This window comes from Asparagus officinalis, chromosome 1 (genome assembly GCF_001876935.1).
Source record: "Asparagus officinalis chromosome 1, Aspof.V1, whole genome shotgun sequence".
NCBI classification, from domain to species: Eukaryota; Viridiplantae; Streptophyta; class Magnoliopsida; order Asparagales; family Asparagaceae; genus Asparagus; species Asparagus officinalis.
Window position 1 is genome coordinate 24,372,482 of NC_033794.1, and position 25,090 is coordinate 24,397,571.

Genomic DNA, 25,090 nt, shown 5'->3' on the forward strand with positions numbered 1-25,090 from the left:
CCACAACCCAATTATATAATGTATACAAGTACGATAAGCTCAATGGTTGTGTGTGTAAACAAAGAGTAAATAAAATCAACTAAACTCAATATAAACACTAGCTTAATAAAATTGTAATTAAACAATATAAATATAAAGCTAGATTGAGTTTAGGAAAACTTCTCTATAGATAACAAGAGAGAGGGAGAAGAGTGAATGCTCAAACACCAAGGATGATCTCCACTTGCTCTTGTGAAATTCTCTTCACAAACAAAACTCTTAAACAAGGTTTAAACACCTTTAAACAAACTTAAACAAACTTTAAACCCTTGTTAAACTTTCTTAAAACATTCTCTTGGTTAGTTTGAATAATGAGAGCAATGGAGTATTTATAGGAACCTAAAACTTTAGCAAAAACCCTAAGAAAAAGACCAAAAAGCCCCCAGAAAACACTGATGGAAACTAGCCGTTACTGTGCAACGACTCTTTCATAAGTCGACTTATGAGTCGACTCATGAGTCGACTTATGAGTCGACTAATGAGTCGGTTTATATGGGTCGACTTAGCAGAAGAAAAATTATAACTGTGCTGCACTTCATGAGTCGACTTATGAGTCGACTAATGAGTCGACTAAACATGCACAGACCTGAAGTGCACAGAAAAACTCAACTTTAAACCATGTTTAAAAATATCAAATAAATTTCAAAAATTATGAAACTTTGGAAGATGATTGTAGACATGATAATAAACATGCTACAAAAACTGGTTTTTAAAAAAGACCTCCCAAATGAGAAATATCATTATTTTGCAAAATAGTCCAAACATGAAAATGTGAACACATGAATTTTGACATTTTGGCTAAACCATGTTTTGAAACTTTACAAAATAATTTTGTAGACTTAATGAATGATTGTTAAGTCCATAAACCATGAAAAAAAATATTTTCACAAAATTTCATATTCTATGCAATATATTCTTAAACAAAATAGAGTATGAAACATATGATGAATGTAAATTTGTTTCATATCTATATAGCTAAATCAAAACAGAATAATAAATATGAAATATGTAATCTCATATTTATAAACATGAAAACTCAAAACTATGTATGTATATATATAACTATATATATATGGAAACTAAACATATATGTATATATAAAACTATATATACATGGAAATCAAAACTGAATTGTGTGTGTGTGTGTGTGTGTGTGTGTGTTATATATATATATAAATAAAACTATATATATACAAGGAAACCAATATAATGTGTGTGTGTGTGTATTTGATTGAGTTTAAAGTACTAACACACATAATATAAACCTAAACTAATGTTACCTAAGCTTGATCTTGATCTTCAATAAGCTTGACTTGGCACATATTGCGGATGAAACTTGAACTTGGATCTTCAACTTGAATAACAAGGCTTCAACCACTATCCCGCCAACCTCCATTTGATATGATTGATATGACGCAATCCATCCATCCTCCAACTTGTTGTTTGTCTACAATTGATACAAAAACATAAACACTAAACAAACAACATTAGAAGTAATTTTTTTGTAAATCATCATCAAAACAAGAAGGTCAACAATAACTAAATACACATAGAAACCAAAAATTAACTTATGCATATATATATAACTATATATATATACAAAGAAACTAATAAAATATCTGTGCATATTATATTGAGCTTAAAGTACCAACACACATAATATAACACCTAAATTAAATGTTACCCAAGCAATCTTAATCTTCAATAAGCTTGACTTGGTACACTTGCGGATGAAGCTTAAACTTGAATCTTTAACTTGAATTATATTACTTCAACCACTATATCCGCTAACCTTCATTTGATATGATCATTATGGCGCAATCTATCCAACCTCTAACTTGTTGTTTGTCTATAATAAATAAATAAATACAAATACTAGACAAATAATATTAGTGGTAAATTGTTTGTTAAATATCATCAAAATAAAGAGGCCAACAATCTCCCCTTTTTTGATGATGACAAACAATTTACAAATAGGGTATATGTATGGAAGAAAATGAATATACAATATTATAATTTTTATGCATATAAATAAAAAGTATATACTCATAATATTTTTCCCTATTTGACAATATCAAAAAGGGGAAACCAACAAGAAAGAAGAGAGCGAAAGCTCCCCCTATCAATATACATGGGTGAGTAAAAAAAATATAGGGATTGCTCCCCTTATCAAAATACCATATGGAGTATATGAAGTAAAGACCAAGGCAAAACATATGAGCTAGCATAGATAAAAAATATTCTAAATATTACTCACATACAAGAGGATAATGAGGACACATATAGATATATCATTTATGATAAAAGTGTCTCATTACACAATTATAAAAACATAGTGTAAAAATAGATTTATGAAATCAAAAGAAGAGGAACATGAGAATCATGCAAAAAGTTTTCAAATGAAAACAAATTAACCAAATGAAATCATAAATCAAATTTTAAGCCTAAAAATGACGTTTGATCAATAAAGGAAATTTTCTTTGTAAAACTTGATCAAACCACATAAAGAATACATTATAAAACATATTTGAAAATTTGAATCATCTATTTGTGCTTATATAATGAATTCAAAGCAATACATCAAAACAAAATTTTTGACAAAATGCAAGAGATGCAACAATATATCAAGCTCTTAAGCTTGTTCTAACCCATATAAAGACATTTAGTACCCGGTAAACAAGATTTGGGAATCCTTCAAAATGCAACCGATCGACATCCTTCAAAAATGCAAAGTAATGTCTCATGATACAACAAACCATCTGCTCCGAGCTCATACTCCCCCTTCCGACCAGCCCTTACCTGCTCAAACACACTACTGAAGTCTCTGCTGGATGTGTACATCTGCACATACTCTAAAGGAACCAAGGGCTGAATACACGTCGCCACCAACAAAGCTCTCACTGGCGGTCAAGATAGAATATCACTCAACTTGTTAGTCGCCGCCTTTTTGTACCTAATGACGATGTTGAACGCCATCAAATAAGACATTCACTTCATGTGTCGTGTCTGCTATAGCTTCGTCTGGACATGTAGAAACTCCAATGGCTTGTGATCCGAGTGCACAACCACCTCCTTACTTAACAAGTACATCCTCCAATGCTTGATCGCCTGGTAGAGTGAATAAAACTCTTTATCGTAAGTAGGATAGTTCTGAATAGCACCCGTAAACATTTTAGAATGGTACTCCACCGGCTTTCCATGCTGTATCAACACAGTGCTCATAGCATAGCTAGAAGCGTTGGTCTCTACCTTGAAGGTCTTCTATAATTAGGCAATGCTAATACTAGTGCCTCCGAGATCTTCCTCTCCAGTAACTAAAAAGCCTTCTCATGCATCTTACCCCACTCGAATTGAACCTTCGCCTTAGTAAGGCCATGTATGGGTGCCACATAAGTAGAAAAATGTCGAATAAACTTGCACAAATATTGGCCCCTCATTAAGCTTCGCACCTCCGTTACTGTCCTAGGTATCAGCCACCTTGTGATAGCCTTAACCTTACTTGGATCTATCCTCCGCTGGCCCTTTCCCATGATTAAGCCGAGATATACCAACTCGTCCTTCCCAAACTCACACTTCTTCCTGTTGAGCTTTAGCTGACCATCTCACAGCACTTTAAACACCTTCTCCACATGAACAAGATGCTCCTCCCAGGTCATGTTGTACACCAAGATGTCATCAAGTTAAATTATCACAAAATCCTCTATAAACGGTCATATCAAATCATTCATCAGCCTTATAAAGATTGCTAGAGTGTTACACAACCCCAACGGCAAAATTAACCACTCGAACAAGCCCTGTTTGGTCTTAAACGCAGTCTTTCAAGTATCATCCTCTCGAATCCTCACCTGATAGTAACCGGACTTAAGATCCAACTTTGTGAAGAACCTCGCTCCCTCTAACTGGTCCATAAGATCATCAATCCGTGGTAGTGGGTAATGATTCTTGATCGTTATCTTGTTGAGCGCCGGATAATCCACACACATGCGTCAGCCACCATCCTTCTTGGGCACCAACAACACTGGTGACCCATAATGCGAATAACTTGGCACTATCACTTCCTTCTCCATAAGCTCCTGCACTTGCCATTTTATCTCCTCAAACTCCTATACAGACGTGCAGTAAAGACCTATATTCGGCAAAGAACTCTCTCCCGTCAACATAATCTCATGTTCCACACTCCATCTCAGTGGTAGTCCAGTGATATCTAAAAACAAGTCTGCATACTTGGCCTTCAACTTGTCAAGATCTCCCTCCTGAAGCTTGCTCAAGGTAGTCAAGCATACTCTACTCAGCTGCTCCTCATAAGACCTAATGAATAATAAAATAAACTTTTTGCTTGTATTCACTAGCCTCTTAGCCTGAGTCACAGTCACCAAGTTCATCTCCTATGGAAGAGACGCCGAACGAAATATGAACTGCTTGCCACCCTTAGTGAACGTGTACTTTTAGGCTAGCCTGTCGTAAGCTGTGTACCTATCCCACTAATAAGGATTGCCCAGTATAACCTGATAAACATCCAATTGAACAATGTCACATGTAACCTCGTCAATATACAACTCATAGAGTGCAAATCTGAACGTGCATTGATTGACTACACTCACTTTGCCTCCTTCTGAATCCACCCCAAATGGATAGGATTTTGAATGCTTGACCGTCTCCAGACCCAGCTTCTGAACCAGGTCTCGGATATCAAATTCTTCTGGCTACCTGGATCAACTATAGCATCTACTAAACTGGTCTTCACTTTAAACTTGAGAACAAAGAGCTACTCTCTGGGGTTTTTGTCCTCTTTTGCGGTACGCTTCCCTACCATAATGTTAAGACTGTTGTTGGGCTCCGTCATCCTTAGAACTTCTTTAGGGCCTTGAGCTATCACGTATGCCTTTTTCTCCTTCTTCTTCTTCAATCCCTTCGGTTTGAGATGATGATACTTCTCTCAGCACCTATCAGTGATGTGTCCTGTCTATTTGCAATGATTACAAGTCAGTCTTGCTTTATGTGGTTGGGATCCACTAGACTTGCCTCCAGTTTGCTTGGCATCTCCCTTTATCTCGTTGCTCTTATTCTGTTTGCCTTCAATGGTAATTGCCTTCACACTCACCTCTGTAATCGACTTGACTGTGAATAGCTTCATCTCCTTCCGGATGTATTCATTCAAACCCGCCATGTACTTCATAAAAACAGGATACTCCTCCGTCATAATGTTGAGGACCATAACCTGCTATTAAAACTTTGTACAGTAACAGTTTGATTGAATCGTTAACGCAAGCCATTCCTCTTGTACCAACACTCTTTAAGGAATCCCACAGGATAGAATTGCTTCTCAGTAGCTCCTTGAACCTGCTCCACGACATAGATTTCTTCTCTTGCTTGCAGTAGGACTTCCACTATGTCAAAGCATGCCCAAAAAGCTTCAGTGTCACGAAAACGATCTTCTCCTTAGACAAATAGCCATAAAGAGTAAAATAGGTCTTCATACGCTCAATTCAATCATCAAGCCTTTCAACGTTGACACTCCCATTATAAGCATGAATCTCCACTCTGAAATCAATATTCAAATTTTGATAAGTACTCTTACTCCCTTGATGTGGAACAGTCTTTACGGCTTCAACCTCTTTATCAGAATCTGGATTCTTACTGTCTCCATCAGATTTTATAGGTTTCCTCTTTGACCCCACCGAAGAATCAACCTTCTTGTCGCCTCCGTGGATGAGATCGACGAGCTTCGTGAGAGTCAAACTGATTGTCTTGATCTGTTTCTCCATCACATCAAGCCTTGTTGAATTATCGCTATCCGCCATCATCTTCTTCCTTGATTTCTGGACTTCTTCCAAAGAAACAAGAATCTCACCTAGCTTCTTGTACTACGATCAAGTAAGGACCATACACATGTTACCCCTTCATATGATCTGATAGGCTTTGATACCAACTTGAAACAAGTCGCCATGCGAGCAACTTTAATCACATAATTATTAAAAGTGTATTTTATGAAGAAAATAACAAAAACACACGAACAATTTTATTTGATGAAGGAAAATACCGTCTCTAGATTATGAAGAATAAAATATTACAAAATCTCTTTCTCACAATCTCTCTAGAATAAAGAACAACTTATTTATCCTCTCTAAACTCTAATCTGATGTCTAGAAACCCTAAACAACCTCTATTTATATGTTAAACAATGTGAGTAGAAAAGTGGTAAATATTCAAGTCAAACCCAACTAGGATTCGCCCAAAACAGGAATCCACATCGGCCCAAGAAACCCGCTATCGGTCAAGGTGATTGCTCATCAGTCGATCGGTACTGCTTCATCGGTCGACTGATGCTAGTCCATCAGTTGATTGTCTAGAACCTATTTTTTTGACCTTATAGCGTATCCGTCAATCGATCGACTGATGATGGTTAAGTGATCGATCGATAATGCTTCATCGGTCGACGGATGCTATCAGTCGACTGACCAGAGCTGCTTCGTCAGCTTCCTGATTTTAACCATTTTTGTCATTATCAACGACTCCGCCCACGCTTCTATTCTCAAACTATTGTGAGAATTATTTATCATCAATCTCCCATGAGGATCGCTAAGTTCCCAAAGTAGAGAAGATACACTCGTATCAGCATTCGGGGTGAACTGTGAGGGGGAAACCCCCAGAGCAACGCATACATCCCTAATGAAGGAATGAAGCGGCAGCCATAGCCCATACTCAAGATGAGCAAGGTATAGTGGTGCTCTATTCTCTCTATGGCAGTATACTAGCTCGCCCTTACTTGGCACTGTATGCGTAAAAGCCCTGGGGATATCATAGAGCTCATGATACTGCTCGAGCTCTCTGATGACAACCTTCGAGCGAATCAGCCGAAGATGTCACGCCCCGCTTCCCAAAATATCGGGGAACCGGGACGTGAACAAGCCCACGACGTATTAGATTGAGAAGAAATATACACTATCCTTTTTCTTTTCTTTTCTTTTCTTCTCAATCCAATACGCTAAGCGTCTAGAAATAAGTACAATGCGAAGTCACAAGTCCCCGATCACAATCAGCAAGAATATAATAGACAAACTCAGAATAAAAATATCATATCACAAATGGGATAACATCCGAGACATAAAATACGGGTCAAACATGCCCTTATACAAATCTGAACAAATGACTCCTTCTTCTGCTACGTCTACAAGGCACTCCTGCTGAGAATCATCTGGCTCCTGGCATATCTCCAAGCTAGACCTGTTCTTCCTCTAAATCTGACGTACACCAGAGAAAACAGGTGTACGTCAGGTGCATGACGCACGGCAAGACCCCAAAGAGAGAAATAGGAACGATCGAACGACCAAAGAAAAATAGTGATAATAATAATAATAACGTGCAAATGAATTAATAATAATCTGAATACAATCTATCACTAGAATAAAATCATCAGAAGAATCTAGAAAACCATCCAAGTGTCAAGATCACGCAGCTAGCCAATAGGGTAATCATCCAAATATCCAAATCACACAACTAGATGGAATTAATACTTAAATACCTATAACTTGAGATGTAGTACGTCGAGCGAAATAATCCAAACAAGGAAACCCTCATGTATATACCTTATGTCTCAAATTGTAGATAATTAATTATTAATCCTGATCTAAGTATGAACAGAAATACAACTAGTCTACATCTCATAAAACCAACAAAGTCCACCATAAAGCATGCAAACATATTATTCTTGTTTTACATGTTATTTGAATTGGGGAAGAATATTTTGATGTATATAATCGGGTCCCCGTAAAGTCATCCGGGGGCCGCCTTCAAGTCAAGTATTGGCCCTCTGGCCCATGTACATAACACTCATGATATCACGATAACAAGAAAGCGCTGTGCATGTTTATATACATGCTATATTCTTCGTCCAATCCCCCTTTATAACCCCATGTTTGTCATATTAATTAAGTAACTGTACATGAAATATTGTGCACTAGCCACGGAGTTACCGTGGAACGACTTCTGTAAAACTATGAACATAACTGTGACCCACAACACGTCCGATCAAGAGTGCATCGTCTAGTCAATGCTATAATAATAATAATAATCAAGGAAACCTCATACCGGGATATCGATATCGAGGGAACTCGGGACTCCTCACATCGGGATATCGATGTCGAGCGAGTATAGCCATGCTTTGAAGCATGCTTATAAATCATACTTTTAACAGAAGTCGTCTTCATGTACAGTCTCTCCTATTGGGTAACAACTAAGTGATAACACAACAACTTCCACTCAGCTATTCATGTCAAGCAATCCCACGCATGTAATAATATATCTCAGATAAATTTAATTAACCAATTACTAACAGATATAAATATTGAAATGACAAGTCAATAAGTAATGGGATCTTGCCTCGGGTTCGTCGAACGAATTGACGTCGACGAGGGAGCGTGACGGTGAACTCGGGAAGAGATCCGGCGAGGACTGTTCAGCGACGGGCAGCGGGATCTGAGGCGATCAGCACGGCGCTTGGCGACGAGGTGGATTCGTGGCTCGGGAGACTGTTGCACTGCCCGGTTTGAATGATGCCGTTCGGAGGCTGCTTGGGAGGGGAGGACTATTGTGGATTTGGTTCTTTGGGTGTAATGTGACGTTTCTTGGAGCGTGTCAGGGCAGCTTTGCGCGCCCGGGTCATGTTGCTGAGCCGAGGAGAGTGAGGGATAGCTTTGGCCGTCGGGTGGCTCGGGGTCAGCGGCTGTGCCGCCGGGCTGGAGGTGGCCCACCATGGTGGCGTTACATACAAGCTTGCGAGCTTAGAAAGGAGAGACGAGAGAGAGGGTTGGAGGCGCGTGCTCAGTGCTGCGTCGATGGCTCTGGCTACGTGCTGCAGCGGAGAGGTGGTGCAGGCATACGGCGGCAGGTATGGGTCGTGGCGCGGTTGTCCTGAGGCGTGGTGCTTACCGGGGCGCCGCGAACGTCCGCTGGTGGTAGTTTGGGCGGTGGTTTGGGTGGTCGGGTTCGGTGCTGGGAGGAAGAAGAAGAAGAAGAGGGTTTTCTTGGGGTGAGGTGAACTGATGGAGAGAGAGAGGGTACAATTTTGAAATGAAGAGGAAAAATTAAAAAGAAATGAGCTGGAGTTGAGGGAATTAACGGAGAGAGAGAAAAGATTTGAAAATAGATTGGAGAGAGAAATAGATAGAGTACGGGAGAGAGATAAGGTAAGTATCAAATATTTGATTGATTGGTTTTAAAATTTGAAAATGAGAAAAAATAGTAGGAGAGAGATTTGTGGCTGGAAAAAAAATCATGAGGAGTGATTTGAGGGAATGAAATACAAGATTCAAGGGGGAAATTTTGGGAGAAAAATCAGCATAATTTCAGGGAGAGAATCAGCATAATCAAAATAAAATAATTATTATCAATAATAATAATATCAATAATAAAAATCAATAAAAAGATTTTACCGCAATAATTAAATTTATATTATAAACAATATTATTATATCATAGAAAATTTTAGAAAATCGGATAAAATATAACTACTCTTTTAAAATAATAATTTAATATTTAAAATACCAGAAAAAATTATTTAAACTGATATCGAAAATTCATGGTCCTTACAGAAGAAGAGCGATTCTCTCCTCATTGCGACCGATGATGGAGGTCTGAGAAGCCATCTAAAGATTTGGAGTTCAAAGTATTTGGGAAAGTTGAGAGAGATAAGCGCCAAAGATTTAGAGCAAGGGTTCGTGACGAAGACTCTTTTGCGCCCCTAATGGGCTATTTATAGCATTTAAGAGGAACACGTGGATTAATCTGGACGGTCAGCTCATTTCAAAGTGAACGAACAAGATTCTCCTTGAAATCTCAAACGTTTCACATGAAATTTGAAGTGCCATCCTCTTTACTTTGTGCCTCTTCGCTCTAAAATCGGAGTGATGCTATTGTAGGCGTCTAAAAATGCCTATGGGTGCCCGCACACAGCTCAAGACAAAGAGAAGACGACGAACATCGTTATCCGAGTCTAAGAGGATTATCTGACGCCAACAAGCGCATAAAGCGAATCGGCAAACTGTTGATGACATGACAACGAACCACCACAATGGAAAACGCCAAGTGGACCGCACGCGTCAATCAACATGCGTGCGTCAATCAAACACGCGTTCGACGGTCAATTCCGCAACGAAGCGTACAAGTCAATAAGACGATTAATTACGCAAAACGGTAGAAAATACAAGTCCCGGAAAGACTAGAAAACACCAGAGCTCAGCAAAGATTCGAAACACCGCGTCCGCGCGGGTCGGACCGCGTCGACCCGCGCCCGCGCGGGTCGGCCAAGTCCGACCCGCGGCGGCGCGGGTCGGACAAAGCGCAAGCGCGGGTCAGACTTGTCCTGCGCGCACTGTTTCGTCCCGGTTCGGTTTTGGATGGTTTTTCTCGAGATTTGTTGGTTCCAGGGGTTTCTAACTGACCTGATATCATCCCCAAACGTGGTTAGGCTGTTGTTAACTGAAGATAGAGCCAAATCACTTGTTCTCATCCAAATAACCGCTTCTGAAGCCCTATAAATACAAACCTAGGGCCTCCTTTCAGCGGGGTGGGGGGGGCGATTGATTATCAAGACGAGGAGGTGCTGCCGGATTGTGGAGTCAAAGGAGCACGAATTTCAGCGAGTGTTGACAGATCTTGGCGAGTTCTTCGGCATAAAGAAGGAGAGTTCGAGAGATCCGACACCCGTTCCCGTCCGTCCCTTGAGATTAGGCTTGGTCTTAATCTCGAGAAGAGCCCTGATTTCGCTTGGTCGATCTCAGCACTTCAAATCAAATACTTCCTCGGCGAAGACGAAACTCTGCTGGATTTTCCATCAACCGGATCCAGATCTAAGGCGGTCCACGGATAAACCCCGGCACAGGCAAAGATCCCACGCAAGCAGAAGACCGATAAACGATCTCTGCGTTTGTTTTGACGAGAGTTGTAACTTTTTGTTTTCATTGTGTGTAAAAGTCTTATAAAAAGACAATCTTTTTTTATTTCATTGTAACGACTAAAGTTGTAATGAATACCGCAATGAATACAACAATTTTCGACGCAAACAGCTATAACTCTCTGATAGCTGACAGTGTCATTATGTCGTTTCCCACAGTGACATTTTACCTGCTTAATAAAGGCTTCTGAAAACTCACTAAACGATGTCTACTCAGCGAGCAGTCGACCAATCCCTAGTCGACCCTTGATAGACGACAACAGACTTCGAAGAATATCTCTTGGGCACTCGACTAAGAAGCTCAGACGCCAACTAGCTAAAGTAGTCGATCAGATTGATTCCATACTTAGACAAAAACTAACACATCAGAAACAATGGCTCGAATTCAAGATGTGTATTCTCCTAACAAAGGACGAGTGCCCTCGAGTCAACACTTAAAGTTACAAGGCTATATTAGAGCCAAGTCATTCAGAAGACACATTGAGATTACACAACATGGAGAAAGCAATTTCAGGCTAAAAATATTTTTTATTCATTTACAAGGAATATTTATAAGATACAATGTATACATCTATACAACACAGAGACAGGAGAGTTCTAGGGAGACTAAGAGAAGTCCATTCCCGCTCCCAGGGTCACTGGTGGGGAACCCCTTGGTGCAACCGACGGAGGAGTCAAGCAGTCTCCTCCTTCGTCTGATTCTCCCTCTTCCTCACCTAGATCGAGTCCCCCTCCAAGTGCTTCACCTCCACCAACTCGTCCAAACAATTGGCCATGATGGAAGGGTAGTGGAAATGATCGGTTGGGTTCCTCATCTCGGCTGAAAGCTACACCGACAGATAATCATACCCTACCTTACAGGCGATCGCCACTTTAGTTTTTTCAGTTAAGATTTGGCGATACTCCTCGATGATCTCCCGGCGGTGAGCCTCGGACTCAAGTTGAGCCTTTTGGCTTTGAACTGCTGAAAGCGACTCCCGCAAGTGGGCGACCTCCTCTTGAAGCTTGACCAGCGTTGCATGCACCTCGTCCAGTTGACGTCTTACATGCACTGCCAAATCCTTCTCCACTTCGGCCAGCGCCATGGCGCGGTCCCTCTCCTGGAGAGCCTCCTCCATCCTTATGGCCTTCCTCTGACTCTCCTCCAGCTCCAGCCCGAGCTCGTCGACCTCAGAAGCACTTGGGGCCGACGTCTCCACGGTTCGCTCTGAGTCAGCCTCTCTATCTGCCCTTAGGGAAGTAACCTCCCCTAGGAGCTTAAGATAAGTGGTCCAGATCAGATCCATCTGGCGGTATAACTCTGTCTCTACCAAAGCGCATCAAACAAAGTAGCTGCGAAAGCTATGGTGGAGGCCGACATCTGGGACCCCTTGCAAATACTCCTCATCCTGAGGAAGCCAGAACTACTCGACCACCCTTTGCTATGTCCGACGAGAGCCCAAGACAGTCCCCCGGACGTCGAGGTGCTGATTAGGCTTGTAGTGGTGCTACGGGTCAGGCTCTTATCCATATCGAGAGCCAACCCATGTAAGCTCGTTGAGGTACTTCCTCATCTTCTCCCATTCTTCCTCACTGATGTCGGTGACATTGTGAGGAAAAGGATATTCTAGGCCACGGGAGGCACTATCTCCTCCTCGACTAGCTCCTTCCCCCGCCGAGTCGACTCGCTACGGTCACGACAAGTCGACTCGCTGTGGTAGACGGACGATCCTCCCACATCAGCAGAAGCTCTAGCCTCGGCTCCCTCTTCTTGAGGAGCCTCGATTGGTTCTCCTGAGGCTGACTCGTCTAGACTAATGATGTCGGTCTTGGCCATCTCGGGTGCTACTTGAGGTACCTATTCCACATCCCTCGGCCTCCTCCATCTATGGACAAGGGTGGGAGCAGGCTCCTCCTTAGCCGTCTCGGCCTCCGTTGGAGGAATGCCCTAACGAAGACGCTTTATGGGCCTAGCAGATGACCCCTCCTGGGGAGTAGCCAAAGGAACAATAGGTGCTGTCACCGCTTCTGCTGTCCTTATGACTAGGGCTGAAGCCTTCTCATGATCCTTAGCAGAAGGGGGCACATTCAACACACTGACAACCCGTAAAGACCGAGTTGTCGAGCAGATGGTCGACTCGACGAGATCCAGCTTACGCCTTAATCTGGTTAAGTGCGTCTCTCTCGGTGACGGTAAACTCGCCCTCCATGAGTGCCTACCTCTTTATTTTAGGCCAGTTGGAGCAGCCCAACTCTAGGTCATCCCCCACGATCCAGACGAACTTCTCCTTCCAGTTCTTATGGGAGTCTGGAAGGCTAGTGACAAGCTTAAACTTCCCAACCATTTGGAAGTGGAAGTGGGGCTAAGTCTAATTCACCTTCACGGCCACCAGCCGGCCCAAGACCCGCAAAGATGGCTTGATCGCCAACTAGTGACAGATCACCATGAACCCCACCAAGATGGCGATGACGTTCGGCTTCATCTGTGCTGGCGAAACCCCTAGCGTCATGAACACTTGTTGAAGGAAGGGATGCAGAGGCAGTCGTAGACCAAACTCTAAATACCTTAAGTACAGAGGATCTCGTTCTGGCCCATGATCAAAAATGGCCTCTGACCTTGTTGCAGCCATCAAATCATACCCTTGGGGATGTCAAACCTCGTAGAGAGCATCATTATTTGGGACTGCGTCACTTTGAAATAGATCCCCGCTAGGAGAACTCGACGATTCATAGGCTCAGATGCCATCGAAGATTGCAGAGATGATCACCGGAAGAGATGAGCAAAAAATTCTAAGTTCTCTGAAGGGAATTTGAAAAGGTAGTAACCGCCCTCTCTCTAGCTTTGGTTCTATAAATAAGCAACTGACTTTAAAACTGCCGAGATCAGAACCGTCATATCACATTCCGACCAACAGCCAAGATTAATTTTCAGAACTCGAAGCGCCATCTCACGGATCGAGGTGCAACATACTCGCATCGAAAAGTCCGCAATCTGCCAAGAAAAGCGGAGCAGTGACAGTAAAAAAGAACGTGTAGTGACGTCAGCCACGTCAATTTGAAGGGACTTTTCAGTTCTCGCATTTAAAAGCACCCACGTCCGTCCAAAGCAATTCTTATTTCACTCGGACCCGGCTAAAGCCGACTCCAAGCGAAAGGGGCCAACTGTTATGGTGTTATCAATCACCTAAGTGCGACTCTTTACTAGTAACGGATATGTGTACATCTGCATGCAATGTTCTAATCAAGTTGACGGTCGAAAACCGACAAGGGTTACAACTCACCCGACTCGTCGAGTAGACATTCCTTCATGTCGACTCGAGAGGCCGTACTAGTTGACCCTCTTATCGAAGACGACCCACTCGACCAATTTCTTGACACCTCACGAGGTCGACTCGAAAGGTGTTACTTCTCGCCGAAGCTAGAGGACAACCTCAGTCTCGAGCCTCTCCCACTGACAACGTGTCAGCATCATATTTAAGGCTTGACAAGCACCATCATACCTTTAGCCCCGATAGTCTTCATGACTCATCGGATCACGTCAACACCGTCATGCCTCCGCTCACTTCCCATTTAATGCTGAGGTGATCTCTTCACCGCCATCCTGTGCTCGGCCACAATAATGGTTCTACCCTTTCGGCACTACTATAAATAAGAGATACTATTCCTTCATTCAAGAGATCTGGAGATCTGATCTTCTCAGAGTAATCTGTAAATTATACTACATACACAAGAACTCTCACAGCTCTTTACTTTCTTCACTCAAGCTCACCAGCTGACTTGATTGTCGGATGAACCACAGGGGAACCAATCCCCGTCCTCTCACGTGTTTCTACATGTGCAAGCCTTTCAGCAACCCAACTCAGAACCGGATATTCGGGGAAGGAAGCGACCCCTCATCAACCTCACCCCTATCCGACCACGAATATTATTGACTATGTGATCACTTAACATCAACACAAACAAATCCATAACAGATCTAAAAAGCACAAACAACCATTGGAAAATATGAAATTGCAAACACCCAGCTAAAAAAATCTGAAAGTTGCAAAGAAATTCTTAAAGTTTAAAAAATTACAAATAACATATTGAAAAGTTTCAAAGGTACAAATAAGCTTATGAAAAATCTCCCCATTGTAATTTACCCACTCATGTGAAAAAAAGTGCGACCAAACACTATTAGGGGGGGTTATTCATTGGTGTAATTTGGGACAAATTGGGTTAATTGTCCCAATAGGGTAATTTTACCCATTGGGATAATTTAAGTGGGATAAAGTGGGGTAAAATGGGGTAATGAGATAAATTGAGTGACACAATTATTATGATAAAATCTCAATTATTACAAATAAAACACCATTAATACAACACCCATAGTGTAATTATGACTGCATAACGCAAACAGTGAAATTTTTATGACCGAAGAACAAGCTTTAATCAACATATTTGATGAATGTTTGAAATGATTAGCAATGAGCAAACTACATATATCAACAGCAATAGAAAAAGCCCTATTTGCGTACTAATACCCCAAAGCTTCAGCCTTTTTCAATTGTCAATTTGGAACTTAAGCCCTAACTTCGTTTCCCCAAATCTCCAAAATCCGAAATTTTAAGAAATTTTGTAGAAATTGTAGCACGTTGTGGTATCAAATTAGCAAAACTAAACTTTGGGGGTATCTCATCGCCACCCCCGACCCACTCCCTCCGATCAACCCCTCTCCTCCTCTGCTCCCCTCGTATCTTCTCCGTAATCTCCTCCTCCTCACACCGTCTCAACAAAGTATCCGACCACCGCTCCCTGGGCCTCGACATCACTGTCTTCTAGGGTCGGATTCAGGAGGGATTGAAGTCGTGAGAGGTGGAATTTGACGGAGTAGTGAGTAGTTAGGGCTTTGAAGGGGAAAAGCTCGTCGGCCGTTAGGTGGGACCCATATCGCTCGAGGAAGAGGGAGGGGTCGCAGCAAAGGAGATTGAGGAGGAGGTCCTCGAGAAATTACCCCAATCTTGTTCCATCTTGTTCCAGCGGAAAAAATTGGGTAATTTTGAGGAGGGGATCTGAGCTGCGTTTATATAGTGGGGGTAATTTTTGGGGGAAGTGGTGTATTTGTCCCACAATAACCCAAACAAACCAATAACACCATAAAGTTAACTCCAGTGCTAATTACACCAATGAATAACACCAAAAAGTAATGTTCCAAAAATTATCCCATTATCCCAATATTTACACCAATGAATAACCCCCCCCTTAGTGTCTCTCTGATAAAATCTTAAATTTAAAAGATAGATTTATTGATAACCTGTTCACTAAAGAGGCTTTTCTAATATTTTGAATGGTTTGTGGTTATCCGGCGATCATCTAAAGTTAAGGGGATATCTTTTTTCTTTTTCTGATATTTAGCCAAAAGAATAGAAGAAAAGGAAGTCAGAGATGCAATAATCAACTCCGACCCGATCCGAGACAGATCTTAAATCCAAGCCTCCGTCGGTGTCCAAAAATCTTCGATATCAGCATGGCCGACGGCGAAGGCGGCGGCGCCACCGGCCCCGCCAAACCCTAACCCTAACCCTAACCCTAACCCTAACCCTAACCATCGTCGTCATCAGCATCAACCCCTCCCCCATGAAACCCTAGCCTTCAACCCCCAACGCGACCCCGCCGTCGCCTCCGTTGGCCCCACGTACGCCTTCGCCCCCCACGCCTTCCTCCGTCCTCGGCAGCACTCATCTCCTCCTCCTCCTCCTCCTCCTGGATTCTCCGGCGACCAACGCCACTGGGTCCCACCCGGCTTTCCTCCTCAGTTCTCCACTAGCCCGCAGCAGCGAGATGGTATCAAAACCCTAAATCTTGAATCTAGGGTTGGAGGCCGAGGAGGCAATAATAACCACTGGCAGAAGGCTAATTCGATGCATCCGGAGCATAGAGCACCGGTCCAAACATCTGGAACACCGCCAGAGCGTGTTAGTAGCTTCAATGCACAGTCTTTAAAGCACAATGCAGATAGAATAAGGGGAGGTTACAACCAAAGGGAAGGAAATTACACTCAAGGAGGAACTTCACTCCATCTTCATCATCAACAGCAGCAGCAGCGAAAACACCAGTTAAATAAGTCTGGAGGTGGTATGAGAGGAGCTTATTATACCTCTGAAGAATCAGTTAGAGAAAGGAATTTTCAGCAACAAGATGGTTTTGGGCCGTCAAGGAGGAGTTCAAAAGGTTCCGATAATTTGCCTGACAAGTTAGAGGAAGCATTGGTGCTTAATGATGATAGTACTGAAGTTAGTGTCGAGTCGCATTCCAAATCTTCGAGGGGTAAGGTAAACAATTGTACCTTTTGCTCCCGTAGTAAGCTTTAGCTTCAAAAGCTTCCAAATTTATGTTGCCATGAAAGAATATCATGGTATGTAGCTAATAGTAAATACTTGCAGTAGTGTTGACTTTAATTTTAAAAAAAAGACACATGTCTTCAGTTTTGAGGTTTGCAACACTTGTTTTTGTCATGTTGGTAATCAATGGGACTAAGGTTATTATCTTGCTGATTGGTTTAAATGGTATGAGCATCCAAATACAGTTTGCAGTTATGGACTCAATAGGAGAATATTAATATGATATCTATTGGATAAATATTTTTACTTACAACTTTTAAAAATGTCATTTATCTATACTTAATCCTTTTCCTTCCCCTTTTTTTCCGAGTAGTCAAATGACCCCTTTGAATAATTTAATTCGCAACCACGCATTCAAATTTACTAAAAATAGTATTCAATTACAACACCTAAGAAGAACTCTAGATGATGTATGTACCTGAAGGAGAACGGTGTGAGGGCTTCGATTTAGAGGCGAGAAATTGTTGACGGCTTGACGGTGTTGAAATCCACGATGAATATGGAATTGGGCTGTTTTGTGGTTTTTGATAACTAGCTTGTCCTCACACTTAGGGGCCTCAGACTCAAGAGCTTCACACTCCGAAGAGGAAAATCAGACACAGAAGAATATGTCACATGTTCAAGAGAGAATTCTCGTAATCAAATTTTTATGTATCAGGGTCTTTCCCTCATGGAGGATTATATCTCTTATTTATAGAAAAAGAAAGCAAATAAACACTTATAGAAGCAAATAAAAATACCAATCAAATTAAAACACGCGATCAAAGAAAATCCTAACTGAACTAGAAAAAGATCTCAAAAATCAAATCTTAGAGAAATCTTAACTAAACAATAGATTACATGGAATCAAATCAAATATTACTAAAATAAAAATTATTTTAATAGATCTTAAAATCTTTTGATAAACGGTCCTGCATCAAATCTTCCCTTGTTAGAGAAATTTTGACCTCGAGTTTTATAGTTGGAGAGTGTAATGTTATGTTGATCGGTGAGAAGAATTCCGTCATGGATTGCAGAATCTTCAACATGCGCAATATAACTTGATATTGAGTTGGTGGTGGAAGCTGGAAGGTCTAGCATAACGAACTCAATAATCGTAGTAGCTTGGGCAGGGAGTTTGCGTTGCATATCTGTCTTAAATTTGGGTTCTAGGCTTGACTAGATTTTGAGCTCTGGAGTCGATTTGAGCTTTGGATTTGGATCAACATTTGGCTCAATCTGCTTCCAACTTAAGTTCTAGCTCTTGTTTAGGTTCAACTTTAGGCTTCAACTTTGAATCAATTTCTTGACATGGTTCAGCTTCTAGCCCGAGCTCAAGTTCTGTCTTTCGCTCAGGATCTGGTTTTGAATCAATATTTTGCTCCAATTTTTCTTAAAGCTCAAGCATTGGCTTTGAGTCAGTCTTCTGATTTGGTTCTTTTGGTTTTAGTTTAGACTTCGGCTCTGAACTGAATTCAAGTTTCGACTGCGAGTGAGTCCATATCTGGCTGGAGTTGAGGCACTTGTGTTGGTTTTGGTTCAGGTTTTGAAGAGAAAATATCTTCTAGATGGACTACAAGAGTACCTCCTTTTCATAAGATCTTTCATAGATTCCCATAAACGGATACGTGAATGAAAACCGGAATAATTTCTAGACCATCATTAATTTGTTTCTCTCTTGAGCCTACACAACATATAAATACATTTTTAAATCTGACATATCGTAGATAGAAAATATATTTTCTATGTTGAAAATTCAGTCTTCAAAATCATACAGCGTCTCATATCTATCAATTCCATGAAAATAAGCTAGACTACCAAATTATAATGGATTGAAATCATACCCTTGTGAAGGAGGTGGTGGTATTTTACCCTTGAATCATGGATCTTTTGGCTCTAATACAAATGATGGGGAATGGGTGGGGAATTTGATCTGAGGCGAGAAATTGTCGATGGCTTGGCGAAACGATGTTGAAATCCATGATGAACAGTTTTGTTATCACTGTTCATGGATGAACAATACTGTTTTGATAACTAGCTAGGCCTCACACCTAGGGACCTCACAACCAAGGGCTGTACACCTCGAAGTGGCAAATTATATGCCAAAGTACACCTCACATGCTCAAGAGAGAATTCTCATAATCAAATTTTTTATGCATCAATGTCTTTCTCATGGAGGATTACATCTCTTATTTATAGAAAAAAGAAAGCAACTAAACACTTATTGAAGCAAATAAAAATCCTAATCAAATCAAAACATGTGATCAAATAAAATCCTGACTAAACTAGAAACAGATCTCAAAATCAAATCCTAAAGCAATCTGAAATCATAACTAAACTAATAGATTACATGGAATCAAATCAAATATTACTAAAATAAAAATTACTCTAATAGAACTTAGAATCTTTTGATGAACGGTCCACGATCGTTTTGCATTCAATCCTTTATGAGATTTAGATCTAGTTTGGAAATAAGTATTCTCCTATTTTCTGCATCCCATTTCTCTGCTGAGAGGTTAGAGAGTTAAGAATGGGAAAGGATTGCATTAAAGTGATTGGAGGATTGAGGGGAGTTGGGTAGAGGAGAATGAGGGAAGGTGATTGGGTAGAGGAAGGGGGTGAGGAGAGGGTGGGAAGGGATTGAGGGGTTTTTTATTGGGTGGGGGTTAGTTTGGCTTCGGGGTGATGGGTTATTTGTTGTTGACTGTGCTAAAGATGAGGGAGGGAGAACCACTAACTCAGATTGATTAATTTTATTGAAAGGTGAACCTGCCCCATGTTAGATTTTAATTAGAAAACACTTATGGAGATTTCTGGAGATCTATTCCAAACACATGTAATTAGGAGTCGGCATCAGAAGAACACTTTGTAGATTGATAACTTTTACCATGAGAGTGTTGAAACCTTTAGTATGTAGTGACATGATTACTTAAGCATGTGAGGCAGAGTTGTGGAGTGTAATGCTAAACTATTATGGAAACTATCGAGTTTTTTATCTTCCCATGTAGTTTGTAGAGATCTGATGTTCTCAGTTAGAGAATATGGACATTGACACATTAATTCGAAACAAAAATGTGTTGTGGTTTTAATTTTTAGCAGTGGTTCATGGTTAGCTAAACAGTCAGGTTCAATAGTATTACTGTTCTTGCCTTGTGCATGAATGGTGTAACGTGCTACTCTAGTTCTGACAATTGGTGTTACGACTTGGAATTAATTAAGCATAAAAAGCTAACCAATATCATGCTGTTTAAAATAAACCTGATAAAATCAAAATCAAGATCAAATAGAGAAAGACTTGGTGAACATATAGTGATACCCTCGATTAAAATGATGGTGTAGCTGTGTAGGATTCACATCTCAAGTACACATGAGAACTTGTTTATCACTAGAACAATAATGAGCTTACTCTTGCATGAACTTTCTGTTGTTTAACATCTCGCTACTCATGTGGTCTTATTTTACTTTTCACCTCAGGATGTCAGATTAGATTTGTTCAGAGGACACTACGTTTCAAGCCAGCGAGTGAGGATCCGCAGAAGAGAATTGGAATGCCGCTATGACATAGACGACATGACACCCTTATTCCTTGCAATTTATAGATCTCTGATACCAGCAGAAGAGGAAAAAGAAAAGCAGAAACAGTTATTAGTCTCTTTGCGGAAATTGGTCAACAAGGAATGGCCTGATGCTGAGCTTCACCTATATGGATCTTGCGCCAACTCATTTGATGTCTCTAACAGTGATATTGATATTTGTCTTGCAATTGACGATAGCAAAATGAGCAAGTCTGAGATTTTGTTGAAACTGGCAGATATTTTAGAGTCAGACAATCTCCAAAATGTGCAGGTAGGTGTGTACAATGCTTGGGCTCATCTGACATTGCTGATACTAGATTTTCTTGGCATGGTTTTTTATACAAAAAGGAAGAATTACATGGTATATGCATCATGTGTTTTTAGCTTTTCATGTTAAATATTCTTTTTATAGAATTTTAATATATTTAAAGTCGTATATGAAATAATACACCAGATCTTTGCATGGAGATTCTGTTTGATGCGTTGCTTTTCCAGAATCTTAATTAGTTAGGTCTTCTAATTTTCAATCCGTTTTAATTAGATTGAAAACATTGGTACACAAGATTTCTCTTTAAAGTCTTGCTCAAAGTGGATGCACAAAATTTCTTCCCCCCCCCATAATTGTTATCAGATGGAGATTTTGTTTGACGGGGCTTCCCTAGAATCTTAATTAGAGCTTCTAATTTTCTATCATTTTTAATTAGATGTAAATGGTAATCCTATGGTTTTTTATTATTTTAATTAATTCATTTACTGTGTAAAGCACCGAGTCTCCATATTCTACGGTAAGATTCTAATTTTTGGTGTGTGCACAATAAAATGTCTTTGCTCTAGTGATACTAGTAGACATATTCATGAAAAGAAGTGAAAAGTAAAGAATCTTAGCATCTTGTTGGTAATACAATCTAATGTTCATGTTCATAAAGTTATTCTCAAGAAAATGTTATAGGAATTTTAATTCTCATAACATGTGGCCGAAAATACAATACTGATCTTACATAAATTATTAATTTTAATACATATAAATATACATATACATACTTAAATATAGCTGTGTCCCTGTGGCCTACCTTTTACAAATTTGCCAAGTCCCGTACTGGTACCCGCACCGCACTTGTTTCCATGCAACTTAGGTTAGTATTCTTTAAGTTTCTTTGAGTTTGAGCTAACTGGTGGGATGTGCCTTTGTTAGTTGTCTGGCAGAAGTGTTAGTAATTTTTATTTTCCACACTGAAGAATAATGGAAAAAACTGATATCTATATGAAAAGGTAGATAATAAACTGTAATTTCAGTTATGGTGCTATTTGGGCATACTTTATCTGTTTCTCATGTATAGTTCAATTGATGTAGGCATTAACTCGTGCTAGAGTGCCTATTGTGAAGATGATGGATCCTGTGACTGGTATTTCTTGCGATATATGCATCAACAATCTTCTAGCTGTTGCTAATACAAAGCTCCTTAGGGATTATGCACAAATAGATGAAAGATTACGGCAATTGGCTTTTATTGTGAAACACTGGGCTAAGTCCAGGGGAGTAAATGAAACGTACCGAGGAACCCTTTCTAGCTATGCGTAAGCTACAAATTTTATTATGCCGACTTTATGTGACAACTTTCATCTGTATCAAATAGTTCTGTTAACTTTGATTTTAATTGTACTCCAGGTATGTATTGATGTGCATTCACTTCTTACAGCAGCGCAAACCTGCAATTCTTCCCTGTTTACAGGTCTGGAGTACATTTTTTTTGTTATTTTGTTTATTTGGAAGAATGAAGCTCTCCATACCTTATTGCATGCTGGATTAATTTGTTTGTTACCTTTATTATAAGCTGGTTGACACGTGGAAATATTCACATACTTATTTCGACTTCATGACTATTAGTGTTTTACATCACAGATTCTCATCACAACGTCCTTCTTCATCTGCTTATTGTGAAAATGCTCTGTCTAGTGAAGCTGTCGGGTCACTTCCTTCAATATCTATTAATACGTGATCCTCTTAAATCTGTAGCAGCTTGTTAGACTTCAAATATACTAAACAATATAGTCCTGCATACATAATTACATAGAGATAAATAAATATTTCTCAAATGATTAGAAACTTAATAGTTAACATACGGGAAGAAAAAATTATTGTATAATTAAATCTCAATTCAACAAGCGGTTTTCGATTTATACAACTTTTCTCTCTTTCTGATTCAACATTCAATCACTGTATGACAGGAGATGGAAGCAACTTATCTTGCGAATGTAGATGGCGTTCAGTGTGCTTACTTTGATCAAGTTGACAGAATCCGTCATTTTGGTGCTCAAAACAATGAAAGCATAGCTCGTTTGCTTTGGGGTTTCTTTCATTATTGGGCATACTGTCATGATTATGCAAATGATGTCATATCTGTTCGTGCTGGACGAAACATCAGGTAAGATTTCTTGATTTGCTCAAAATAAGGCATGCCTAAAGTTTGACTTTAGTTGCATGTCTTTACTATTTTGTCTGTGAGTTTATGCAAACTGACTAGGGCATCCCATCCCTCTATCGCAATCATATTTCTTTCCAAATTTTGACGGCTGATAAATGACGATATATTCTATGTAGCTAGGTTGAATCATGTGTATTTCTTAATTAATGGTGAAGTGCTTCTTTGGTGATTGGTTCATTAATATGATATGTGTAGTTCATTGACAGTTGCTATTGTTGAACTTTTGTAGTTCTTTACAAAAATATTTTCTTGGAACTCCTCTATTCTAGTTTTTACATTCAGATTCTAACGCATGTAAGCTTCCTTTAGAAAAATGTCAGCTTGTTTTTCTTTCACAGCAAACAGTGAATCATACTTAATGTTCACTTCAAATTTCTGGCTTCGGTATGCTGTACACAACAGTCACTTCCATCATGTTAGGTTTAGAGATAGCAAAGTGCTAGAAACAAGCCATTAATACGTGTAGGTTGCAGAAGTGGTGAAACGTCAAGTGAAATTTCTACAATTTACCCAATAATATATTGCAGGTTGTAGGCCGTTATGTTTGAGATTTTATGACTACAGAGTTCCTCGTACTCCCTTGATGGTTAAGCCTGTGGTCACAGGTTATCCCCATTTCTCTAGATGACCACAGGTTTCCCCCTATCTTAGTTAAAGAATTGGATCTTTATTACTTTAGTTTTTCACTTTGCTTACTATAAAGTTGATAATTATATGTACTATGCCTACAGTTTGCTTTTCTTTGAAAAGATGCTGCAGCGCTAGAATGACAGAAATTGCATGGCCACTAGTTACACCATTCTTTTTATATATTTAAATCTATTCCTCTATAATAATGAGAGGATCTAATATTCACTATTCATGTTACAGTAAATACTACAGTAGCATTGTTATTATAGCACAAAAAGGAGGATCCGAGATTCATTATTCATGGCACAATAAAATACTGTAGCATTATTACTGTAGCACTAGCGGGGATGGTACTGTCCAAAAATATTACTGTAGCATTATTACTGTAGTTTAGAAGGGATACTGTAGTATTTAAGAAGGGATACTGTAGTATTTAAAAATGTTGTTGTAGCACTTACAAAAACTTTATTTAAATACATGATTACTGTAGCAGAAATAAAAAAATGGAGGCCGTGCTTAGCATAGGGTGCACTAGTTAGGGAAATTAGAAAACATCTGCTTCATCTATATACCTCTTTTGTAGGGAACACATACCATTTTGTGAATGCAATTAGACAATCCCTAATCTATTTACATTGGAATTTCTCATACTCGATTGTAAATCCCCACTTGAATATGTACGATCTTGAAACCTCATATTTTAATGGAAATCGATTAGGGAGATTGTTGTGCTTAATAAAGGGAAGATTTCACAAAAACCCCCAAACTTTGGCCGTTTCTCATGAAACCCCTTGATCTTTGTTTTTTTCAATTAACCCCCTAACTTTTCCCAAGAAACCCCCTACCTTTAACATCGTCGTCTTGAACCATAAAGTCCAAGGTTAGTGCACTTGTAGAGAACTGTATAATAATTCTTGAACCACAAAAAATATATTGAATTGAATAGTTTGGATGAGGAAGCCATCTTGAAAATTTGACTTGGAATTTCAGAATTCCTAAAATGAGAAGCGAAGATTAAGTATAAATTTCAAGGGATTTCATGGAAACATTCCTTTTTTTTTTGGGGGGGGGGGGT

At 39.9% G+C, this 25,090-nt stretch overlaps 1 protein-coding gene across 2 annotated transcripts in view; it reads left to right on the plus strand.

Moving 5' to 3' along the window:
• Positions 16,508 to 25,090, plus strand: part of LOC109821531 (UTP:RNA uridylyltransferase 1) — a 12,855-nt gene continuing 4,272 nt past the window's right edge. For both annotated transcript variants that reach the window (XM_020387714.1, XM_020387718.1), the window contains exons 1-5: positions 16,508 to 17,279; positions 20,802 to 21,173; positions 22,254 to 22,477; positions 22,569 to 22,632; positions 23,129 to 23,325. In XM_020387714.1, coding sequence (XP_020243303.1) covers positions 16,869 to 17,279; positions 20,802 to 21,173; positions 22,254 to 22,477; positions 22,569 to 22,632; positions 23,129 to 23,325 — 1,268 coding nt within the window. In that variant the 5' untranslated portion in view covers positions 16,508 to 16,868. The remainder of the gene's footprint in view (positions 17,280 to 20,801; positions 21,174 to 22,253; positions 22,478 to 22,568; positions 22,633 to 23,128; positions 23,326 to 25,090) is intronic.